We start from the raw sequence: 22,438 nt of genomic DNA on the forward strand, positions 1-22,438 counted from the left end.
AGTGTTGGACCAAGCTCATCTAATCCATGTCTGTGAAACCAACCAATGCAACACCAAAGGCAGATTGATTGTTGCTCACTTGCCTTGAGCTACCCACTGTGTTTAGTTTTTTTGGGGGTTTTTTTTCTCAGCAGAGTTGGACCTCACCAGGATCTCACATGAGGAACAATGGCTTCTGCAACATGATGCAGACGAGCACCTCAACAAACTGCGCTCGTCACCTTCTGCAGTGCGTATATTTGAACCACACAGCTGGACACAGCACTGTGAGTGAACTGATAATTTAATTTTAAAATCTTATGACCCCCATCCTCATTCTGAGGAGTTTAAACATAAGTGTGAATCATTAGAACAAGGAGATGAGAATCTTTATTATTAAAGCGACTGGATAATATCTCACCCTTTTCAATTACTGCCACAGTCAGAAGTGTTACTGCAAATTAGTGGCTTGTGGCTTTGTTAATGACATCAATGGACTGGTCCTTGATAATGAGTCACTCGTCACTTGCTCAGACTTGCTCAGACGATTCTGACCATCGGTGCTCCGTCGCAGGCCGATAAATACGACAGCCATCACCTTGTTTGTGCTGTTCTCGATTTTTGTGAAACCTGAACAAGCTACTGCCTAAAATCAAAGCTGTATCCTGAACATATTTCCTTTTTAAAAACATCAAAATCGTATGCCTACATGAAGGCAAGAGCCAGTGGCTGCATTATGTTTATGGGTTGTCTGTCCGTCCCAATCATGTTAACACAATTTCTCAATAACGCTTTGAGGAGATTTCTTCAAATTTGGCACAAATATTCAGTTGGACTCAAAGATTCACTGATTAGACTTCGGTGGTCAAAGGTCAAAGATCCCTGTGATCTCATATGAGTCTGGAATACACTGTATGTAGAGTAAAACTGCACTGGTTGGTGGAGGCACACAAACACAAGTAGGTAATTCCAGTTTTCATTAACTCACCAAAACTGCAACAAAATACATTTCTTTTGAGAGGTTGCAGGAGTGGTTAGAATTTATCATTGAGCCCAATAAATTATGCAACAGACTTGAGCCCCCAGTAGCTCTGGAGCACAAGGCCACACTCACAATATGAGTTTTAATGATGGAAGTTTTTGTTTGGTGTTTTGTGTTTGAGTTCTTCATTTACATAAGAGCAGTTTCTGTTGGTCTTTTTTAATAATTCAACTTGCGCTAACATTTGTTGCTTTGATTAGATTTGATTTTCAATGTAATAATGTCAAATATTACAGTCACAAATGGAACATTTGACTGTCTTTGAGCAGCATTGTCAGACTTGTCGTTCCCACCTGTTAATGTTGTAATACATCAGCAGATTGCAAATCGCGTTTGGCAACAGAGTTAATTATGAGGAGCATTTCCATGGTGAGGGAGAGGAGCAGGAGTCACAGCGCATATCACACTTGTCTGCTGAAAACTAGAGTCTGTCACTCTTTCCTCTGCCACAGCAAATGGACATGGCAGAGCCTGGAAATATGAGTATGTGCCATCTATAATGTAGATGACACGGACTGGGATATAAATAGGAATTTTGTATTTTCGTTTGTACGATTGTGACTTGATTTACGAACATTTTTTAGTTTGACTCTTCAGGCAGATTGATCCGCTCTCCACTGAGTTTTCTCCCCCTGTCGAATGTAATGTTGAAACCTGTCGAGGAGTAAATCATCTTTGGCAAAGATTATATATATATATCCGGCTAAAGAGAACACCAGAGTCACATTGATTCACACCCGGACAGACTGTGATTTTTCACAGACTCCCCCGACATAGCCTACAGAACATTGACAGAATACATCTTTAATATGTTCCTACTTCCACAGGCGATTAACCATTCCACCCCACTATTCATTTCACTTCATCAGATTACTTGATTGCTTGCCAAATGGACGCTCTATCCCCCTGGTGGAGACACAGGCCTATACTGTGTACGTTTCCTCTGGACAAAATAAGATGCAGTTGATTTATTTTTCCATGAATGTTGTCGGCATTGGATCAACATTAGCTTGGATCAGTCGAGTGTGTCTGAGGTTTTGAGATATTGTTAATCCTTTCCAACACAGGTTCATCCAGTGGCCTCAAGCTGTTTTAGAGTTGACATCATGTATTTGACAAAATGTTCGGTGCACTGTAACTAAAGAAAAAAAAGATATGGCACAAGCAAGTGGACACATTATAATACAGAAGATGTTTCCAGGGGACACTAAAAAGTTACAAACACAATTGTCGTTGCTGTAGTTTGTAACTTTGTGATTTGGTTTAATCTTCAATGTATGCTTATTTTAACATTGTTATTGCATTTCCGTGCAGATATTAAGCATCATTATTAGCCAGCAAATTCAAGTCACGCATTAAATTAGCTTTCTCAGTCAATTCAATCAATTTAGTCCAATTATTTGAATTAGCAGGCTAAAGTGTCCCAGTTGTATTTACCACTTTTCAGTGTCCCCTGAGATTACTTCCATTGTGTTGTGAGTGAATGCATTTTCTATTCGCTGTGCATGTGTTGTTAAATTGATGAAGATCACAAGATCTCCATTTGACTGTGTTGTGTCTATTTTGCACGTGTTTTCTTAAATTGTAGTGCGTAGTGATAGTTTACATATAGCATGGACTGTATTAAACGGGGAACCACTTTTCTGCTACAAATTTTCTGTTGCAAATTTTCTCTTGAATTCAGGTTTTTAAAGCACAAAACTGATTTGTCCATCCCTGCAGCTGCTCACCTGAGCTGAACCGTCTGGCTAAAAGCTTTTTAATGTCACTGTAGAATTCCTGAGGTACAGTGGAGGAATTATTTCCCTACACTTTATGAGACGAGTCAGTGGAGGTGTTTATAGACACATCAGAGACTTAATTTTAGCCGCTCATAAACAGCTGAGTGAGATCTTGCTGTCTGATGCTGTTTTCTCATCACTCCCAGGAGGTGAAATAAATCCTACACCTTGATGTGCTCCCGATTCGGAGCGCTAAAGACGTCAACATAGCTTTTCATAGTGTATGATTAAATTAAAGTCGGCCTCCTCTTGAGGGGCTTTTTTACTTAAGGGGTGTAGCGATGCAGGTCAAATGAACAGATCCCTCGCTGTCTGGGTGTAGTCGAGTGTGAATTAGACGCCTCATCACTTTGCAGCGGCAGCATCAGCTGTGAAAGTTAATAGTGATGGTCCACATGTACAATGTACAAACACGAGGATGCATGACTGTGCTGTCTGCGTACCTAACTACAGAAGGTTTCATTTTACTCTCCAGTGTGTTTGCGATACAACATCACTGCACATATTCTGAATTAGAATCCAGTTTTTAAACATGATTTTCCTTGCCAGTGAATTAATTACTGTATTAATCTTGGTGCAGAAGCAGTGGATAAGAAACTAGCGGGGGGGCATCTGAGAACTAGCTAATGTTCTTTTAAAAGAGAGACAGTCGCCTACTTAAGCGTTAGCAGTCGTCGAGTCTGGCAAAAAAAATGAAAAGAAAAAGGAAAGAAAAATCCTTGCCTCTGCATTATTCATCAGTGATGTGATGATGATGTGCTTGGTCAGACAGACAACCAACTGATTGATGCAGCATACACATGCTTTAATCACCTAAGTCATTGAGCTGATGGCTTATTTAGAGTTGATAAGCTCTTTTCATTAGAGGAGGTCTGTCAGTGTGGTTAACCTCCCACTTTTTTTATTAGCACCACTTGTATTACTTCCTAAATTAATAATGTCGTGATGGTGAATATGAAGCTACAGCAAATTAGCTTAGCATAAATACCAAAATACAATCAGCACCTTCAAAGTTCATTCATGAAAAACATACTGTATAGCGTAAATATGGCCTGACACGTCCATGCTAGCTGTTACTGTTGCATTTATCTTTTGGATAGACCGTTAATAAAGACTTTATATTTCTGAAAATGTTGCACTATTCCTTTAAGAATGAATCCTTAAACTCACATTTTAGTGTAGGTCAGCATTGGATTAAAGGATGTTGTATGGAGGAGATAATGGTGGTATTAGGGCCAACAAGAGTTAAGCAGTTTTCAGAAATGTAACGCTGAGATGCATCGAGCGACGATAGAAAGGTTAACGCTGTGTTTTCCCCTACACAAGCAGCAGGGTATTCCTTTGCTCCTCTGCTGCTTCCTCTGGTGCGTGGTGCCAGCCGAGTTGGGCAGCGGATCATTGTGGGTGAAGAGTTCCACTGAATGCCAGCGCATGGGTGGTGGGGTGGGGTGGGGTTGGTTCCGGCAGTGAGCCAAGTCACTGACCTTTCCAGCGTGCCGATCGATAAGGCTCAACAACGCAGGGCTCCGGAAATCTCTCAGCGGAGAGACAAGAAGCAGAGGAGTCACACTGTCAGATGATGCGCTAATTGCTTGTGTTTTCTAACCTCACATACCCCTGATGGGTAATTCTCAGTGGTGAGACTCAGCCTTCCTGCCCCTGGGCCCTTCTGCAGAGGGTGGATCCTCAAGCAATGGGTCTAGTTGCTGTATATAAATACATGTGTATGTGTATATGTGTACATGTATATTTGAATATTATATATTAGTGTTCTCTGCACAATACTTGAATCTGTATCTGTATTTCAGGATATGTGAAAATACTGTATTGTAACTCCCTATTTTAGGGACAAGATGGAGAATATTTGTTGTATGTCTGAAGGTATACAGCACTTATTAAGATGCCAACCACCAGTTGATGATGATTTCAGCCTTTTAATTACAAGACACCTTATTTTAACATTTTCAGGCCCAGCTGCGATCATTGGCTCCAGCGTTCTGCAATCTGTGAGGTTTCTTTTATGATCTGGCCATAGACTCCCAGATCTCTGAGCAGCCTGATTTTGGATGCTGCAATGACACATATACAACATATCAGGTCACAAAAGCCTAATGTAGAATAGAAACCCATTTTCTTTATCTACAGATTGATTGAAATGTGTCACATAATGGTATGGTATAACACAAAATGCATTTATCATTGCCTCACATGGTCTTGCTCTAGTATACTGATACAGAAAAGGAAACTGAAAACATAACCCAGCCTGGACAAGAACATCTGCCACATGCACAAAAAAATGCATATGACAGCTTTCTTTTCACCCTGGAATACTAAACTACAAGTGCTCACACCGCTCTGTAGAAAGGCCTGGTCCTTTGAGTAATTGTGCACCACGGTGACAGGTGAGCAATGCTCAGCAGGTCGTGGTACACACTGTACATGTAGGACTGTGCTCGTTGAGCCTGCTTGCTGATAATGAGCCTGCAGACATGTGGAGGAGTGGCAGCGAGCAGGGCCAACTCCTCTTACCACCTAACTCTGCTTTCATCACCCTGCTTTCATCAAGCTCAAGTGCCACAGCTATTAGACCTTTGTGCAATGTTGAGGGGGGGTGGCTGAATGTGCCAGCACGGTTGGCTAGGTTACTTCCAAACTGCTTCCCACAGCAGCTCTTTGATTAACTCCTCAAAATTATGATTAGCCTCAAGCATTTTGATTTTGAACTGTCCTGCATACATTTTAGTTTTGTGTTACTTTGCCTCAAACATCTATCAAATGTGCAGGAACAGAAACAATCCAATTTACAGACACTGAATTGATTTACTTCAGTGACTGAATCAAACAACATGAGGAGACTTCACAGGAAAATACTTCTCCTTTGACCCACCACATGTGTGCAGCCTAAACTGTAGTTTCATCAGTGTTATAACGGTAAAATGGTCCTTCAACGTTTTTTCATGGATGTATTGTTCAAGCAAGTGAAATTCACTCATGGATAAGATACATTTTTACCTCCTCTCCATTTCCTTTCATTCAACTGTTTCCGTTTTATCCTTTTTCTCTACTTTCATCATCACTTCGTTGAGCCTCCTGATTTCTGATCTCAACATGCAGAGTCTTGCAGAGCCTCAGAGCGCCTCATCACATCCATCTCTGGTGTCTGCACATCTTCCACTGGATGCCAGAGTGTTATATTAGTCCTGATGAGTGTCAGCGCACTGTCAGGTACAGTATGTAGCTTTCTTTCTCTACCAGCACGCTGTCACAAAGCAAACACACAGCAAAAGACATGGAAACACAATGTATTGAGCGGAAGCAGCCGGAGGCACAATGTGGGGCTTCTGCCAGAGAGGAGCCGGTGAGTGAGTGGCAGGTGGCCTGGCCCCGGGGACTTCTAATGAAGAGAGTGTGCCTGCCTGCTTATCGATCCACCCACATCAGCTGATCTGATGCTTGGCTGACTGGCAGACCAGAGGGTGGCGGGTAGGGGGAGCATAATGGGCACCTGGGGCACACACACACACGCAAAACACACTCACACACAACACAACACACACAGGAGATGGAAACCTGCTCAACAGGTGTGTGTATGCTTGCATAGGAATAGAAGCATGGAAGGTAGGAGGTCTTCCACTACACAGTGGGTCAGTTGTTTAATCCCTGGTCTGGAATTCTGAGGTGTCCTTAGGCAGGATCCTGAACCCCAAATTGACAGCTGTGCTGACAGTTTATAATAAAGGGCTGCTTATTGAGGCGCAGCATGAATGTGGCGTGCTTTGAGAGGCCGATAAGGCTGAAAAAGCACTATATACAGTCCATTTACCATATACTGTCTATACTTCTATATCAATATGAGTCAGATGTCTTTGACGTTGAACCTCTTTCCTGTCTTTTGTTGAACTGTTGCAGTGCAGCAGAAGAAAGATGAGGCAGAAGAGATGACAGCTGCCCGCCTGTCACACTGTAATGCAGCATTTCAGCGCCACTGTCCAGCATAATCTATTCACACACACACACACACACACACACACACACACACACACACACACACACACACACACACACACACACACACACACACACACACACCTCTGCCATCACAGATGCTCCTTCAAGCTCATTATTTCTGGGACTGTCGGCTTATGGCTTGTTGTGTTGGCTGGGTAATGCATCTTAAGCCCAGCTATCAAATATGAATGAAGCACTGGCTTCCTCATCTATCTTTCATGGCTTTCATTTGTTAAGCTATTTGCCTGCAAAAATATTTTTGGATGTTCCCTCACTGTTGTGAATACTGCGCTCAAGCAGCAGCAGCAGGTCTATTATAAAACTGAACATGGCGTTCTGTTTTGAGCGAACGTTATTGTTTGGGGGGGTGGAGTTGGTTAAATATATTTGTGTGAATGGGGCCTTTTGTAATCATAAATGATATAAGAACGTTTCATTTCATGGTTTTTGTGACATGATTGAGCCTGTGTAACGTGCAAACCCAAGCTGTGTTGAGGAATGTGAAACTGTGCGTTAATCTATGTCTGTATTTGTCCTTTTTAATTATGTTCAGTGTTTGTACATGTCTGTGTGTTTGTGTGTGCTTATGTGTTTGTGTGTGTGTTTGTGTGTGTCTCTATGTGTGTTAGTTGAAATCCTGAATGCCTGGTTGTGTGTGTAGCCATGTGTTTTTCTGTTTTCACTTGCGTCGAGCTTTCATTACTTCACTCATTTCACATTTAAAACTGTCCCCACAAAGTTAATATTGAGTAGTGAAGTGTGTACATTTCATAATATTACACATCACACCTAGTTTATTGTCCTCAGACTGAATGTGTCGCACAACTATTTTGGTCCAATCACGACCGAGTGATCACGCCTGCAGTAAAAGCCGGGCTAACTTAATTAGCTCCAGATGGATAACTACCCTGAGACTGCAGACCCCCCCAAGGGCACATTCAAGTGGGAACATTCTGAGTCCCCCCTTCCCCAAAAACAAAACAAAACAAAAAAACAAGGTATGAGCTGAACTGTGGATTTGGAGTCTTATTCTACAACCGTTAACATACGAATGAGATGGTATGTGAACATATACAGTGATTATTTAACATTTGCACACATTTTATAGGAGAATATCACTGCCTATGTTCTAAGTTAATCAAATTGCCTGAGACAAAGCTATTAATATGTGCAACGCCTTTATCAACAGTCTTGAGCCTCTGTCTGAAATGTGAACTGAGGAAAATGTTCATATGTTGATATAAGCATCAAAAGGGGCAAAAGTATGGAAACTTTTTGTTTTTGTGAACAGGTAAAGAACAAAATCTGAAAATGCTCTGTGGGTCCAGGAATCAGATTCATATTCACTGTTCAAGAAAAAAATTGCAGGTCTGGCATTTTGATAAAAACTCAGTATTTTAGTGTGACTATCTTAGGCCTGGGAGAAAGTCTTTCATATCGTAGCGACGGTCCTGGATTTAAGAAAACACACTGCACTCTTGAAGCCACGCAGGTTTTCTCCAAATGTGCACGTGAACTTGACACCGCACTCCGCAGTTCACATTTCTGAGCCATTAGGATAAAGCCGGCAGCATTCCACAAGCAATCACTGATCAATACACATGGAGCTCAGAGAGGCGGACATCTCCTGTGTCCATTAGCACCGGTGAAAGGATATACAACTATATCCCCAAGTGCTCTTTATTCGCTCCATGAAGCCATCTTTATCACGGAGGAGCCGCACCAATCAGCTCACACACACACACATATATATATATATATAAATCATCCAGTGGCTCTTAAGACCTCTTAAGAGAGCACGTCTCTTTGTGCTGCTGGATGGAGAGGGGTTGTGTATAATTAATGCTGCTGGGGTGAGCTGAGGTGGGAGGTTTTGGAAAACCTCCGTCCACTCCTTCCATCTCCGAGCGCATGCACTCTGGGCAAGCCCATGCACATGCATCAATGTGTGACATTAACTATATCCAGAGGTATTCCCGGGGATTAGTTATGTGTCGCTCTTTTGTTCATCTTATTCCTCATCTCTCGCTCTAATTTCCCCTCAATTCCTCCTTTGAACTAACTGGACTCTCTCTTCCTTTTTCCTCCATCCCCCTTTCAGTCACCTGAAAGTGTTTGTGTTTTATCATCTCACTTTTGAGTGACACATCTTGAGAGATTTTGTGTGTAGAAGAATGGCTGTGCATGTGATGAGCACCAAATCTGACAACTGGCTGTGTGCGCATGTCCTTGTCTGTGTATACTTTGTGCTTGCTTTAGTGTGTATGTATCAACTCGTACCCACTAATTAGATTGACAATATTTATAATAGATTGGGGCTGATGTGCGATAGCGTGACTCTAGCTTCCCTACTCACTCGTTTACCCTGCACTCTTGCCTCCCCGGGCCCTAATTATCGAGCTGATGATCTGACGTCCGACTACTGAAACGGAGACGACAAAGTGACATATTGTCACTTCCGAACTTTAGCCTGTTCGTCTTTAAACCTGAGGCTATGCTGTATGTCTGCAGACTTGTTTCATCTTGTCTATCTACCTTTAAGCATCTCTGCAAACTGCGTGGAGTTGAGATTATATAACTACAGATTCCAGATTCCCCATTCTCAGATTATGCTCAGAATTATTATAAATCAAGAGTGATTAATCAATCTCTGAAAACAATTACACGAAAGCAGACATGAGTTGTCTTGAATTAATTCCACGTTGTATTGTATACTTTGTTTCTGGGGTATGAAGAATTTTGACACACATGCAGAGCAAATTCCAGTTTCTGGGGCTATTTTTCATCCATGTTCCTTTTTTGAGTCATGATATTTTTGTCTATTGTCTAAAGACACAAATCATAGCCTGTATGATAAATGTAATGTTTTCTCTCAATTCAGTTGTTTAACATTATACAGTACACAATATTTTGAATAAAACATCTATTACATGTAACTGTAACAACAGTTGTCTTTTCTAATCTTATTGTATTCAACCTACAGGCACTGCTGTGGGAATGATCAGCCCTGCTATAAAGCACTGGGCTGGATGACGTTGGAAACATTCATTGTGAGTGTGATTATGTAAGATGCAGTTCTTGCTATTACTAGGACTTGACAGTAATCAAAATAGTGTCCTCCCACAGCACAGCCGCAACTGAAGCTCTTTTGAAGGCAGTGGCCTACTTTACACCGTCTCTTCTCATATTCTTGATTTAATTTGAGGATGGAATAAGAGAGGTTGTGATAACCTCTTCATGGCCGCACAAATGCAACAAATGTAGCATGGCCATTCAAGATTATTTTTCTTGGGTGCACAGCGGAGGACATCCTTTAAATGAGAAATGTGCTATGTGCATTTTCTGTCTGCTATGACACAACAGTGATCCTGGAAATACTGAGCACACCTTGCTGTGGTGGTGACTATATATATATATATATATATATATATATATATATATATATATATATATATATATATATATATATATATATATATATATATATATATAATCCATTTACCATCTTAGTGATAAATTCCAGTCATATTTTGGTTCTGTTTCAAAGACATTTTCAGATTCCCCAAATACTCTTATCTACTCATGAATATAAAATATTAACTTTACGGCAAAAATAAATTTAAATATGAACTCAATATTATTTAATATATAAAATAATAGCAATATCAACCAAAATAAAGTTTAAGGTAGATAGAAAGATAGACAGACAAACGGATACATAGATACTTATTGATCTCGAGTGAATTTAGGGTTTGAATAACAAAAAAAAAAACGTAACGTCGTAAACTGTCGCAACGCAGTGAAAAGTTGCCGTGCACGCGTGCCACCTGCGGACTAACGAGGTTCCAGGTGGATGAGTCACGGAGGTGCGGTGTCAGCAGAGCCCGGACATGTCGTCTGAGAGGCGGTGAGTGTTTTCAAACGACCCGCTAATTTATTTTTGACAGCTTAGGGAACTTTATCAACAACCCTGGACAAGGCGCAGTCGCATTAGCGGGTTAAATGTTTGTTAACTAGCTTGCTATGCTAAAAAGTGAATGGTAACTGCTAAGCTAATCAAGCCAGACACAGGTGTATTAATTGGCTAGCTGCTTGTTACCTTAGCAACCTGCTGATAACGGGAGTCACATCAGCAAATGAACGGGATCAAATATTATCTGTGCTGCTTTTGTCATTGTGAAGATTATTCATTTTTATCATAGAGATAAAATCACTGCTAGTGTTTCAGGGTTATGAGCAGCACACCGGCCGTTAGCTTCCACCCACTTTTAGCCCAAAAACAGCGCAGGAAAAGTCCATTAATTATGCAGAACTGCCACCTCTTTTCCTTTGTGAACGTTGGTGTAGTTTGTTTGTTCTGCCTGGTTTAAAATTCTAATTGGTGTGAAAGTAAAGGTCATCTTCAGTGTTTGATAATGTTATTGACTAAAGATTATGGCCGTGTGGATGGTAAAATGAGATAAGATAATCCCTTATCAATCCTACAATGGGGACGTTTGCAGTATTACAGCAGCAAGATTCAAAAATAGGCATCAGTAAGTGATAATAGGTAACCTGCAATACTTAAGTGTAAGGAAAATGAATGAATATTGCACAGTTAAGAGAGTTAAACCAGAGTTAATGTCCATAATGGGTATGTGTAGTCCTACTGGGAGCAGAGGTTGTACAGTTGGTGTAAAACAAAATATGACCAAAACCACACTGCATCAACATTATGTAAATTACCTCAACCTTCAACAAACTATAAGCTTTGCCTCAATTCAGGGGCTGCATCCTTCAGAGGCTACTTTTGAAGACTGATTGCATCACCGCAGGATGACAAGATGGTGATTGCGTTTCGGTGACTAGCAGGGAGATGTCCAAAGCTTGAGTATCACCCTTCAACTCAGCCAATGTTACAAACCAAAGGGGCATTAAAACCTTTTGGGGTGTCCGACTCCAACTTCAGCTCTGTAGCTAGGCAACAGCAGTAAGGGTGGAACAAGCTGGTGACGCAGATCACGGAAATCTTCTGTGGACCAGTTTGAATGCAGGTTGGCCTTTATTGTCTACTCTGCCCAAGAAGGAGTCAGTCTCTGTAGGTCGTGTAGACCATGTCCCGCATTGAGACACGGCTAAAGGCTGTTTTCACAGCAGCCATTTTGACATGTCATAGCTCAGGTGTATTCAGTTACATTAACTGGGCTTGATTGACATCCCCCTCACCACCAATTAGGGCGCAACAGTTTGAACAATCCTGGGCTGGAGGAGATTTTGAAATCTTACAATAAGCAACACTCTGGCACAAAACAACTACCCTCTTTTAGTTGCCTCAGCTTTAAGGCAATGTGCCAGCTCACTGTCAAGCCCTTCTGAATAGAACACAGCCTTCGTTAATCTTATAGTAACACCTGTGCTTTTCTTACCAAGTCAAAAATGTCTGCTGGGGTCTGGTGACATCACTTAATTTTTTTCGTAGCTCTGTCCACCTGTTCTCAACCTGAGCCAAGTCTAATCTGCCAGAAGAAGGGAAAACACTTGTGCAGATGTGCAGGGCCATTAACCCTTCATTGGGAGTGTGGAGGGAGGCTGTGGTCTGCAGCTTGTCCACTTATGTTTCGTGCTGTTTAAATTCACTCCGTCTTGTATTTGCAGACCGCCTGTGGATGGTGAACTGACAGAGATACGAGGAACTTCACTGCTGTCTTCAACATTTCAAGGTGAATTTCTTCGTGAGTATATTATTGAAGTTACTAAAGAGTCTATATGCCTTGAACCTAATCTGCCTTGTGCTACTATGCTAGATGTAAAATAACAGATTCACAGCATCACCATGACCTCTGCTTGTACTCTGCACTACACAGGAATGCATGATACTATTCCATCAATTCTAGCTGTGCCAGTGTTCAACTTAACACAAAATGACTCATGAGACTAATGGAGGAAAACATATACTCATAGCCATAGTGTATAATGTCAGATAATTTTCATCTCATTATGTGGTTCAGTATTTGAATTTCTAAAATTATTGCATTAGTCTGAATTTACAGCAATTACTGTATTTGACACTTGCACTGCTTCAAGAGGGCCATATGATGTTTACTTGTGTGCAGATTTTATCTAATTCTGGTCAGTTGGCATTTAAAAGCTAATTTTAATTTTCTATAAAATGCTGTAAATCATCCTCATACAAGTCTTTATATAAACAGTATTTCTTCTATTTCTGCCACATTGATGAGCTGCAAACCTCTCACCACTCTTCCCCAGAGACTGTCACATGGCATATCTCACTAAACGAGTTGCACAAACTTCTTTAGATCACAACTATAAAAAAAAAAAAAATCTCGTTAGGTTGCAAGCACTCCTACAAAGCCAAATGTGACTCATCCCTCTTCTTTATCCCAAGAGGGAAATTCTAGTTGACAGACTGCAGTGTTTTCATGTTTTCCAAGCTCATAAAACATGCATTCTCCTCTGCCATGTCTTGAACACGCCCAGTTGCAGAATAGCTCCTCAACTTGTTGGTATGCATGGAATTCACAGGACTGTGACTCCAGATTTTCCAACCAATTATTCAAATAGCTGCCACTGTAACTGGCTGGGCAAGCGTGTCGAGAACAAGGGAGAGGAGCATCTCAGAGATTCATAATAAAATGTTTTCTGCTGTATAGTTGAATTACTTGTCTGCATCATTTGGAGATAACGTTGTCCTTGGCTTTGAGTTTTGAGATCATTCATGTGTGAGATGACTTTGAAGTATGTTGATATGGGATAAATGAAAGTCGAGTCGAGCTTTTACTTCTAGTTCATATGTCTGTGTGCTAAGAGGATCACGGGAAAGCAGGTGTAATGTCCAAATATGTGGAATGTGATCTCACATAAATCTTAGCCTTGATAGAAGTAAACATAACTCATCATAATATACAGTTGTGTCTAATGGTAAATTAGTTACCAGGTGTATAAATGTACAAACATGTACTCCTTTCCTTAACTCGCACTGCAGAAATATTAATCAAAACTGTGGGTGAGATCGAGTTTAGCTTTTGAGAAAAAAAACAATTACCAAATGAGATGGCATGAAAGCGAAATTAAGTCGATTAAGTGTCAATCAGGCCATTCAGTTATCTGCTCATTCTGTAAACAACTCACAAATTCTCCACTTGGATATTACGTCCGTGAGCACAACCATCTGAGCTATGAAATATGAGAGCATCATAAATATCATCTTTCATTCATCCAGTGCTGAATACCTGGCATTTAAAATTCATAGAGCATGTTGTAGCGTATTGTCGGAGTTTGGGTGAGGGATGTCCTCAGGCAACCCCATTAATCTTTATTAAAGAGCCATCTCTCCTCGCTCTCTCTTTCTCTCTCTCTCTGGACTAGATGCATTTGCTTTTGAATGTCAGGTGTTTGACAGTACAGTGGAAGCGCTTCAAACTTATTCATTCTTTAGATTGTTTCTTATTGTTTTCCAGAAGCATCGGCACCACAAGAGAAAAGGATTTGATTTGGTCAAATAAACTCATTCGCTCCACTTGAAAAGCTGTTTAAGTGAGCAGGGTCATCGCATCTGCTGCCATAGTATAACATTTCATCACTGATTGCTCAAGTACCAACATCTGCATAATTATTTTTAACTGTGCGCCCTTCATACCATACAAATATGTTCCAATTAGTGGTGATATATTGGCTTGACATCTCGTTTAGTGTGGATGGGCAGATTGTAGAGCCATGATTGAAAGCTTATTGAATGATTCATAATCTGGAGTGAAATGGACATTTTCATTTGGGTGTGTGCAGCGATTATTACTAGGACACGTAGCATTTCTACACAAGAAACAAAAACTAAAGTGTGGAGTTGTTGATTGATTGTACCTGGAAATGTGTGTTGTAACTGTTGTTATATAAAGCGTGTGCTAATTGAGGAACTATTTTTCACAGCCCTTCGCAGCCAGTTGAATCAGAGTTTCTCCACCTGGTAATCAAAGCATTTATTTTGCTGTTGGATGCAGTGTTTGTACTCTACCTCATATTTCTAGTTTCCAAGGTTTTGAGCAGGAAGGGATGTTTTCTGTTGCGAAACAAACAGATGGGACGACGACTTGACCTACTTCTTCATCTGGACCACTCTGAATAGAAAAGAAGAATGACTACAACGAGAGGAGAGTGAAAACCGAGCGGTGTGATGAGTTTATTGTGCGAAATGAATAGAGTTCATAAAACGCAGCTATTTCTTTTGATTCATATCATAGCGTTTTCTTGACTACATTTTCGTGTGTTGTGTATGAGCACATTCAAACTTTTTTCCCTGTCATCCTCGGCTATGTAGTCCTGTTTTATATAAATTAGAAAGCAGATATACACAGGTAGAAACCATTCAGCAAGAAAAAGAACAAAATTCTAACCTTATTGAATTCCTTATGGATTTAAGATGTGTGTGCTTGTCAAAGAGAGGAAGAGAGAGACCTATGTATTCCAGCAATCCTCAAGGGCTTGCTAGTTCCTTTGTGTGTTGTGAGCATGGAGCTGTTGGGCCTTGTGATAAATGACCTGTGTTTTAAGAAGTCAGGAAGGTCAGCTCTGCCATATCAACCACAACAGCCTTATATATTAAAGCCCTAATGAGGACTAAGGAAATTGGTTTTGGATTGTAAGTGGGGTGGAAATTGTATAGAGATTAAGAGGAGTTACTTTGCAAAAGTGTCCCTATAATGTCCATATCCTGAGAGCAATGTTAATATAGAAGGTAATGAAATGTTTGCAGATGATTTCATAGTGCTTATGCCGGCATTATACTTTGTATGTCTTTGTACTGTGGACATCAATTTCTTAACTTCATGGTGTGGGAAATGTGGAGAGATGCAGCCACAGTTCACACACATTTGTTCATATGGTATTAATAACTAGTCTATTTGGACCATGTATAATATTCAACCTCATCCTGAATTGGTAAAAATACACTGTTAACCCATTTAGTTTTAATGGGTGTAATGATTCTGAACCTGAGATAAAACCAAAATAAAAAAAAACTTTTGCAATGCAGGACGACACATATGTGATTCCCCATCCCGGCGTCTTTACTGTTCAACTTTAATATCAACCTTAATCGCTGACACTATAACTCATTTAGAACATTTAATAATCTATTTAAAGTTAGGGTAAGCTTTATATTTTGTTAATATTATATATTACTCTTTTTGTTGTTTTCCAGCTCCATGTTTCACGCAAATATTTTGGTATAATCCTGAGGGACCAGCTGAATAAGACAATTACCCTGAGATTGCAGTCACCCTGGAACCATTGAAGTCAGCAGAGTGGAAACATTTCGGGTCCCCCCTTAAAGGAAAAGCGGTATGGACTGAATCATGGCCTTACAAAAAATTGAATCCTTAAAACCCTTACTATCCAAGCACTTTTTTAAACAAACCCCCTTGATGCTGATTGTAATTGTGTGTGTGTGTGTGATATAATTGCGTAGATTAAACTATACGTACCTCTGTTTTGAAATACAGTTGCAGCTGATGGCTTGAAAGGCTTTCATATTTTTCCCACATGTGGAGAACTGTTACCCCCTGGCAGCAGATTCTGTTCTCTTCCCACGCCTCTTTAACAATACCATGAATTGTGCTGCAAACTATTGCAATAATTGCCTGTTTTTTTGGCCCACTGTGCCACAAGAGACACTAATCCTTGTACACAGAAACATGAATAAAGCTGTGTATAGCCTGCCCCTTGGGAAGAACAGGTAATAGGCTAATGGTACACTATACAGCATGAATGAATCACTGACTTACCCCCCTGAAACCTTAACAAATTCAACTGTCTGTCCCTACAAGTAAGACATATATGGGGTTCCCTATGATGTAATGTTCCAGCAATGCTGATGAATTAGTTACCAGGAACACAAGTCAATAATTAAGAGGGAATTATTATTTTTTAATCGTAAAAGGCCGTGTTGCAAAAATGAGTACAGACTCCAACCAGTGCAAGTAAAACATAAAATGATTACTGGGTTAGTAATATATTGATCAGCAAGTGTCTGGTAAAAACCATCACACTATAAAGGTAATGGCAATTAAAAGTGGTAGTTAACCTATTGGATCGCTCTCACACTCAATGTTGTTGAAAATGGCACCACATGGCAGAGAAGGACAAAGGTATTGAGGTATACAATTTGAATCCATTGCCATATCAGGATATTACAGCCTGGCTTAGTGTTAGCACATCTCTTCCATGATGCAGCATCAATAAACTGCTTCTGCTTAACAGATCCGGGTGTCCTGATTCTTCCTCCAGCAGCTCAGACTTTTGTCACAGTTTAATAACTTTTGAATTTGTCACCTTTCCATGAGGAGTGGGTGAGGGTGGTGGTTGATTTATGCTGTGTACGGTACACATGTCAACAGGAAGAGAGGATAGATTCCACAGTTCTGTAGGAGAGTTCAGGACCATGGACAGGGCAGAGGCTTTCCAGCTGTTACGGCTAACTGTCCATGGTGCTGAAATTCTGCTGAGCTGATTGTTTCCTAAGAATTATGATTATTAATGTGGACGGAGTTAAACCGGTAATGCCAATGGTCTTTTGTATGCACCCTCAACTAGTTCCAAGGACTGGATAAAGTCCCCTTTACTCTGAAAATGTACTTTTCCTGGTGGACCCCTTTAACTTCAGTCTTTTAACCCATTTTATCTAACTGCTTGCAACATAACACTGTTTGTGAGACACTCCACTAAATCAAAGCACATATTATAGGTCTCAGTCCTTCTATGCTCATATCTACTATTGATTCTATATTCATTCTATATTGCTCCTAGTGGGGATTGTCTTTTCCTCCTTGGGCTGAGATGCACAAATAGGCATCCCTTAAGGATACTTGAGGGTACAGTGACAGAGCCCAGCTGTCAGCATGTGGGAACAATCCCCATTTATAATGAGTCAAAAAGAAAACATAGCCTGATTAAGTAATTGTATGTTTGATTGTTATGTGACATGCAACATAACACAACTCTATGCATCCCTATATATTTTAACTAGCCAGCTCCCTGCATGTCTGAAACGTCGTCTGCCTCCACCATAAAAGCCCAGTAAATCACCCTCTGCTGTCAAGCCGCTGATGAGTTTGCCCTGCACAAAGCCTATGCAGCTTTTCCACCAGGCTGTTGTATCCCTCTCCCCCTATCCTCCCCCATCCCTCCTTCCCTCCTCTCCTCCTCCACATCCAGTGCTCCCTCTTGCGCGCACGGTGAGCAGCAGCAGCGGCTTCAGCGCTTGTCTGACGCACCATCGGAGATGCGCATCTGAGTCCCATCGGCTCTCAAGGAAGACTCTGTCGACATCTCTCCGTAGGACCTCTGCGTCCAAGCTTTTACCGTCATCTAGCTCTGTATGGTTTAAGGCTGTTTTCTCCATTCATTCGTCGTAATTTGTCAGATTTCGGCGCTGCGTTTGGCAGGGATGCCCGCAGTTGACATCTCTTGGCTGGGAATTTACTTCGGAGGTGATTTTGTATCCGCAACAACTGTCAGCGTGTGATAGATCTCTGTCTGCACCTGGGGAGGCAATCTCCGTGATTTTGGGGACATTTTTTGTGCTTCTAAGATAAGTGCTTGAAATTAAAGGTGAGCAGAGGCGCTGAATCAGAGGGCTGTTTGACAGGCGATCGTTTGGATGACGGACACCGAGAGGCAGTAGCTCTCCCTCTGCATCGCCAGTCTCTGCGTCCTTGGAATATTCTCACACAGGAGGCACCTTAACTGAGTAGAAATATTTTCAGTTTGCAGTCATAGTCCACACAGGACGAGTTTGCCCTTCGCAGGGGCTGTCGCGTCTGCTCTGCTTTGAAATACGGTTTCCTTGACGGGCGGGCGTCTGAGCATCCCGGACGAGCCCGGGTTTGCGATGCCCAAACAGTGAGAGAGAGCACGGCGGGATCTCATCTGGTCACCCTGCACGGTAGCATGGCCCCAGCCCGGAGGGACTGCAGCGGCTGGGAGATGCTCCTCCCGACGGGATGCCTGCTCCTCTCGGTCTTGCTGTTTCACCCTGCCCTGGCCAAGGTGTGCAATGACCGCACCAAACACGGACAGGACAACAGCTGGTTCGCCAGGGACGGGGAAAACTTGCCCATCATGGTCCTTATGCCCATGAACGAGTCGGCCCTGATGAGCAGCATCAGCCAGGGCATCGAACCGGCGGTCCAGCTGGCCATCCAGCACATACGGGAGTCCAGGAAGTACTCCTTCTCGCTCATCACCAAAATCTACGACACCGAGGTAAACACGCAGACTGAACCATACAGCTATAGCTTATACGGCTTGTGTGCATGTGTACAGTAGCGCAGCACTGTGCGTCCAGAGGGGGGGACGCTGGACCCTGTAATGTCTGGTGTCTGCACAGCCTCGTTGTAGATGAGCTCGTTGTCACTGCGCTTAAGTCAACCGCTGTCGCCTGCTGTCGCAAGTGACAGCGCGGTGTTGGTCCGGGTGTCTCTGACCGCCCACAGCCCACTGAAATGCACCAGAAGACACTGCAACTCCTGGGCTCCCAGGAGCTTCACATCACACTCATGGTCTCCTTGTACTGGTCGTTGTAATGGTTTACCGCAGTCCCATGATGAGGCGAAGTGACCATGATGTCTGATAACACACGTGTCATTCATCACCTCTACCTGGTTGGATTTTAATTGTTGGTGTATTTCGTGATCATTACCAGAGAAGATGTGTGTTCTGTTAAAGCTGGCTCCGTGCAGCAACGATTTCCCAGTCACGAATCCGGTGCATCTTTTAACGATTTCAGGGGCTGGTTCCCTACGTGCCTGAAGATGGCGGTAATTGGATGTAGAGTTGTTCCGTCTCCTAACACCTTTGAAAGGAAGTGTTCGAGCTCCAAATTAAGATCTGCTCATTCGGTAATAATGACAATAATAATCAGAGCTAGCTCTCCAGCTCAAGTCCTCTTGAAGTTTAGACATGATTACATCTGTGCAATCTTTTACAATATAGGCGTGTTCACCATATTATGTTTGCAATTATTTAGCTCCTTCAGCAGTACTTATAGTGGCTTTACCGCCTTCAGTGATAAGGACCCAGAGTATTGAGCAGTTTAAAGCTGAATACTGTAACATTGAATAAATTATAATCTGTTTTGCAATCGTAGGTTGATCTAGGATTGTCTTTTTAAATCTTCTCATGGTAACTCCTGCCCCTCTTGCGTTAAATCGTTGGAATTCCTTTGGTTTTCACTGTCCAACTCCTGTTCACAGTCCTGTATGTGCACAGGTGCGTCCGTGTGAAAGAGCAGGCAGATCTCTGTTGACAGAGGTAAGCCCTCACTGGCAGCATGCGCTCAGACCATGAGATTAATATGCTCTAGTGAGAGTTATGATTTTCCCCTTTCTATCCCCTGGGAGAGAAAGATGAGCTGGAAGCAGGAGGTCAGTAGGCCAGCCTGACATCCGCTCACTGGGAAACGTCGGAAAGTGAAGCCAGCTTTCTAATACTGGCAATCAATGGGAACTCATGAGAACAGTGTTATTTGATGACTTTGTGGGCAAAGGCTAGACTCAATTACAGCTTGGTACTGTCAATCCTATGGTATTCAACATTTGTTTTGTACATTTTGTTACATTGTTCATGGGCCAAGTATTCCATGCCTCAGTGTCAGACCATAAGAAATATATGCTCAGCACTCTTTCCATATTCTTCTAGTAGTGGACCATATAAACATTTTTTATCACTTAATTAATGTTATCAATGAAGAACTTTGACCAGATTTTAATAACTAAGGGAAAGCACCCTGCCATTAACCTAAGTGTATATTTACAAACTGCAAACCATCTGGCACAGGCCCGACACGGTTAACATCATCAGTTGACCACAGAGAGCAATGTTACTGCAACAATATGACATTTTTATGTATATTTAAAGAGAACACTAAAGGAAAAGACGAGAGACTTTTAAACATGAAACATGATTTCAATAACGTGTGAGAAGCTGTTAGTGTTTGCTTATATCAGCTGGAGTGGGCTGAAGTGTAGAGAGTGTCTCAACACTCGTGGGCATTTCGAGAGATAGATGAACTTTGCCCTGGGGCAGAGTTATTGTTTTAGTGTTGACTATATTGGTTTTGGAACCTCTGACATGTTTATAGGAGCAATAATATAAAGTTAGTGATGGTTGTGTCATTAACAATTTACCATACATGCGCTCATTATACATTTGCCATATAATCTCTTACTCGCACATGAAAAACGAATCTCTAACACACACATACACACATGCGCACAGCTTCCCCACATACCACATGCTTATGTCAGAAAACAATACATGCATCAGTGCGTTCGTTTGCAGCTAGCAGCAGGCCAAGTGTGTGTCTGTGTGTTGTTTGTACATGCGTGTATGTGTTTGTGTGGGCACTGGGATTTAGCCTGGCAGATGTAAGTAATCAGTCCCTGAGCAGAGGCTCTTTATCCCTTTATCCCCTGTTGGTGGAGCCATGGGTAGACTGAGCCGGCCCAGTCCATTCCCTGGTGGTGTGGAGCTGTGCGATGGTGCTGATGATGTGGATGGTGAGGCACTGAGGGGGCTGTCCCACAGTCAAAGACCTGAGAGCTGAGGCTGTGCTGCTCGATTGAGGCGGTTAGAGGATGAGGAAGCAGTTGCTGGAAGTAGAGCAGATGTCCTGATGTGGACTGCATGATGCTCTAATGTGAGATGGTGTGAAACTGGTCGGAACAGGCTGAGGAAGATGTTGCAGTTATGTAGGCATTTTTATCAGGCTGAGGTAACTGCAGAATACATTTTTGCTTTGAAACCCAGGTTGCAGGTAGAAAAAGAAGCAAGATGGATTATATCACCCGGGAGGCTTAATGCCGGAGCCAGAGTTGGTCCTCCAGTGCTGCTCTAGATGTGTGAGTGTGGGTTTTAGTGTAACTGAGGACTGATACTGTAACTCTGCAGGCTTAGAGGATCAAAGCTTTGGAGAGGACGTGAAGCACTGGAAGAGGATGGAAGAGAGACTTTGGGCAGTGAGCGCATTCTTGGCTAAGCTACGGTAGTTCACGGGTTTATAGGATGTGTGACAGGCCCTTAAGAGGGGCCACTCAGAATAGTGAGACATGGTAGGCTAAGTTTTTTAAATCATTGCTATCTTGTGTTAAGCTATGGCCAGTCATATCATACAATGAATATAAATGTAAACCTCACAAATTAAAAAGGCAAAGGTCGCTGTTATATACAATAGGACTGTCATGTTTCAAAAATTGGTTGGAGAAATAAGAAATAGGATATCAGAAACAAATAAAATTCATATACCTTCATCCCAGAATGGAATATTTGTCCTCTCTGCAGTTAGTATACTACAGTTATTCTGCAAATACTGGGACCTTATAGGATATTGAGAAACATTTGTGACATAGGCCTGCTGTAATGCACACTGAGGGGAATTGGGAGAGAAGAGGACAATGAAAGTCAGAATACTTTCATCATAGGCCTCCGAGAATAATGAGAGACTTGCAGTTTCACGGACTAAGGCAGTCACTTAAGTTTGAACAAATGAGAACTAGCACCTAATTCTTTCAGACCAACTTAAAAGAAAACCCACAAAGCCAGCATCGAGGTATTGACATGGTTGCATTAATTTGTAGTG

The 22,438-nt window shown here is 41.8% G+C and overlaps 1 protein-coding gene across 5 annotated transcripts in view; it reads left to right on the forward strand.

Moving 5' to 3' along the window:
* Positions 1-10,590: 10,590 nt before the first annotated feature.
* gabbr2 (gamma-aminobutyric acid (GABA) B receptor, 2) overlaps positions 10,591-22,438 on the forward strand; it is a 162,412-nt gene continuing 150,564 nt past the window's right edge. The window contains exons 1-3 of one of the 5 annotated variants that reach the window (XM_020090789.2): positions 10,591-10,717; positions 12,445-12,521; positions 16,004-16,143. Coding sequence is in view for 1 of the 5 variants with exons in the window: in XM_020090787.2 (XP_019946346.1) it covers positions 18,751-19,065 (315 nt within the window). In the remaining 4 variants the exon portion in view is untranslated. Of the gene's footprint in view, positions 10,718-12,444; positions 12,522-16,003; positions 16,144-18,012; positions 19,066-22,438 lie in introns of those variants that run through there. The other 4 variants (XM_020090788.2, XM_020090791.2, XM_020090790.2 and 1 more) reach the window with 4 other exon arrangements.

This window comes from Paralichthys olivaceus, chromosome 20 (assembly GCF_024713975.1).
Source record: "Paralichthys olivaceus isolate ysfri-2021 chromosome 20, ASM2471397v2, whole genome shotgun sequence".
Lineage (NCBI taxonomy): Eukaryota > Metazoa > Chordata > Actinopteri > Pleuronectiformes > Paralichthyidae > Paralichthys > Paralichthys olivaceus.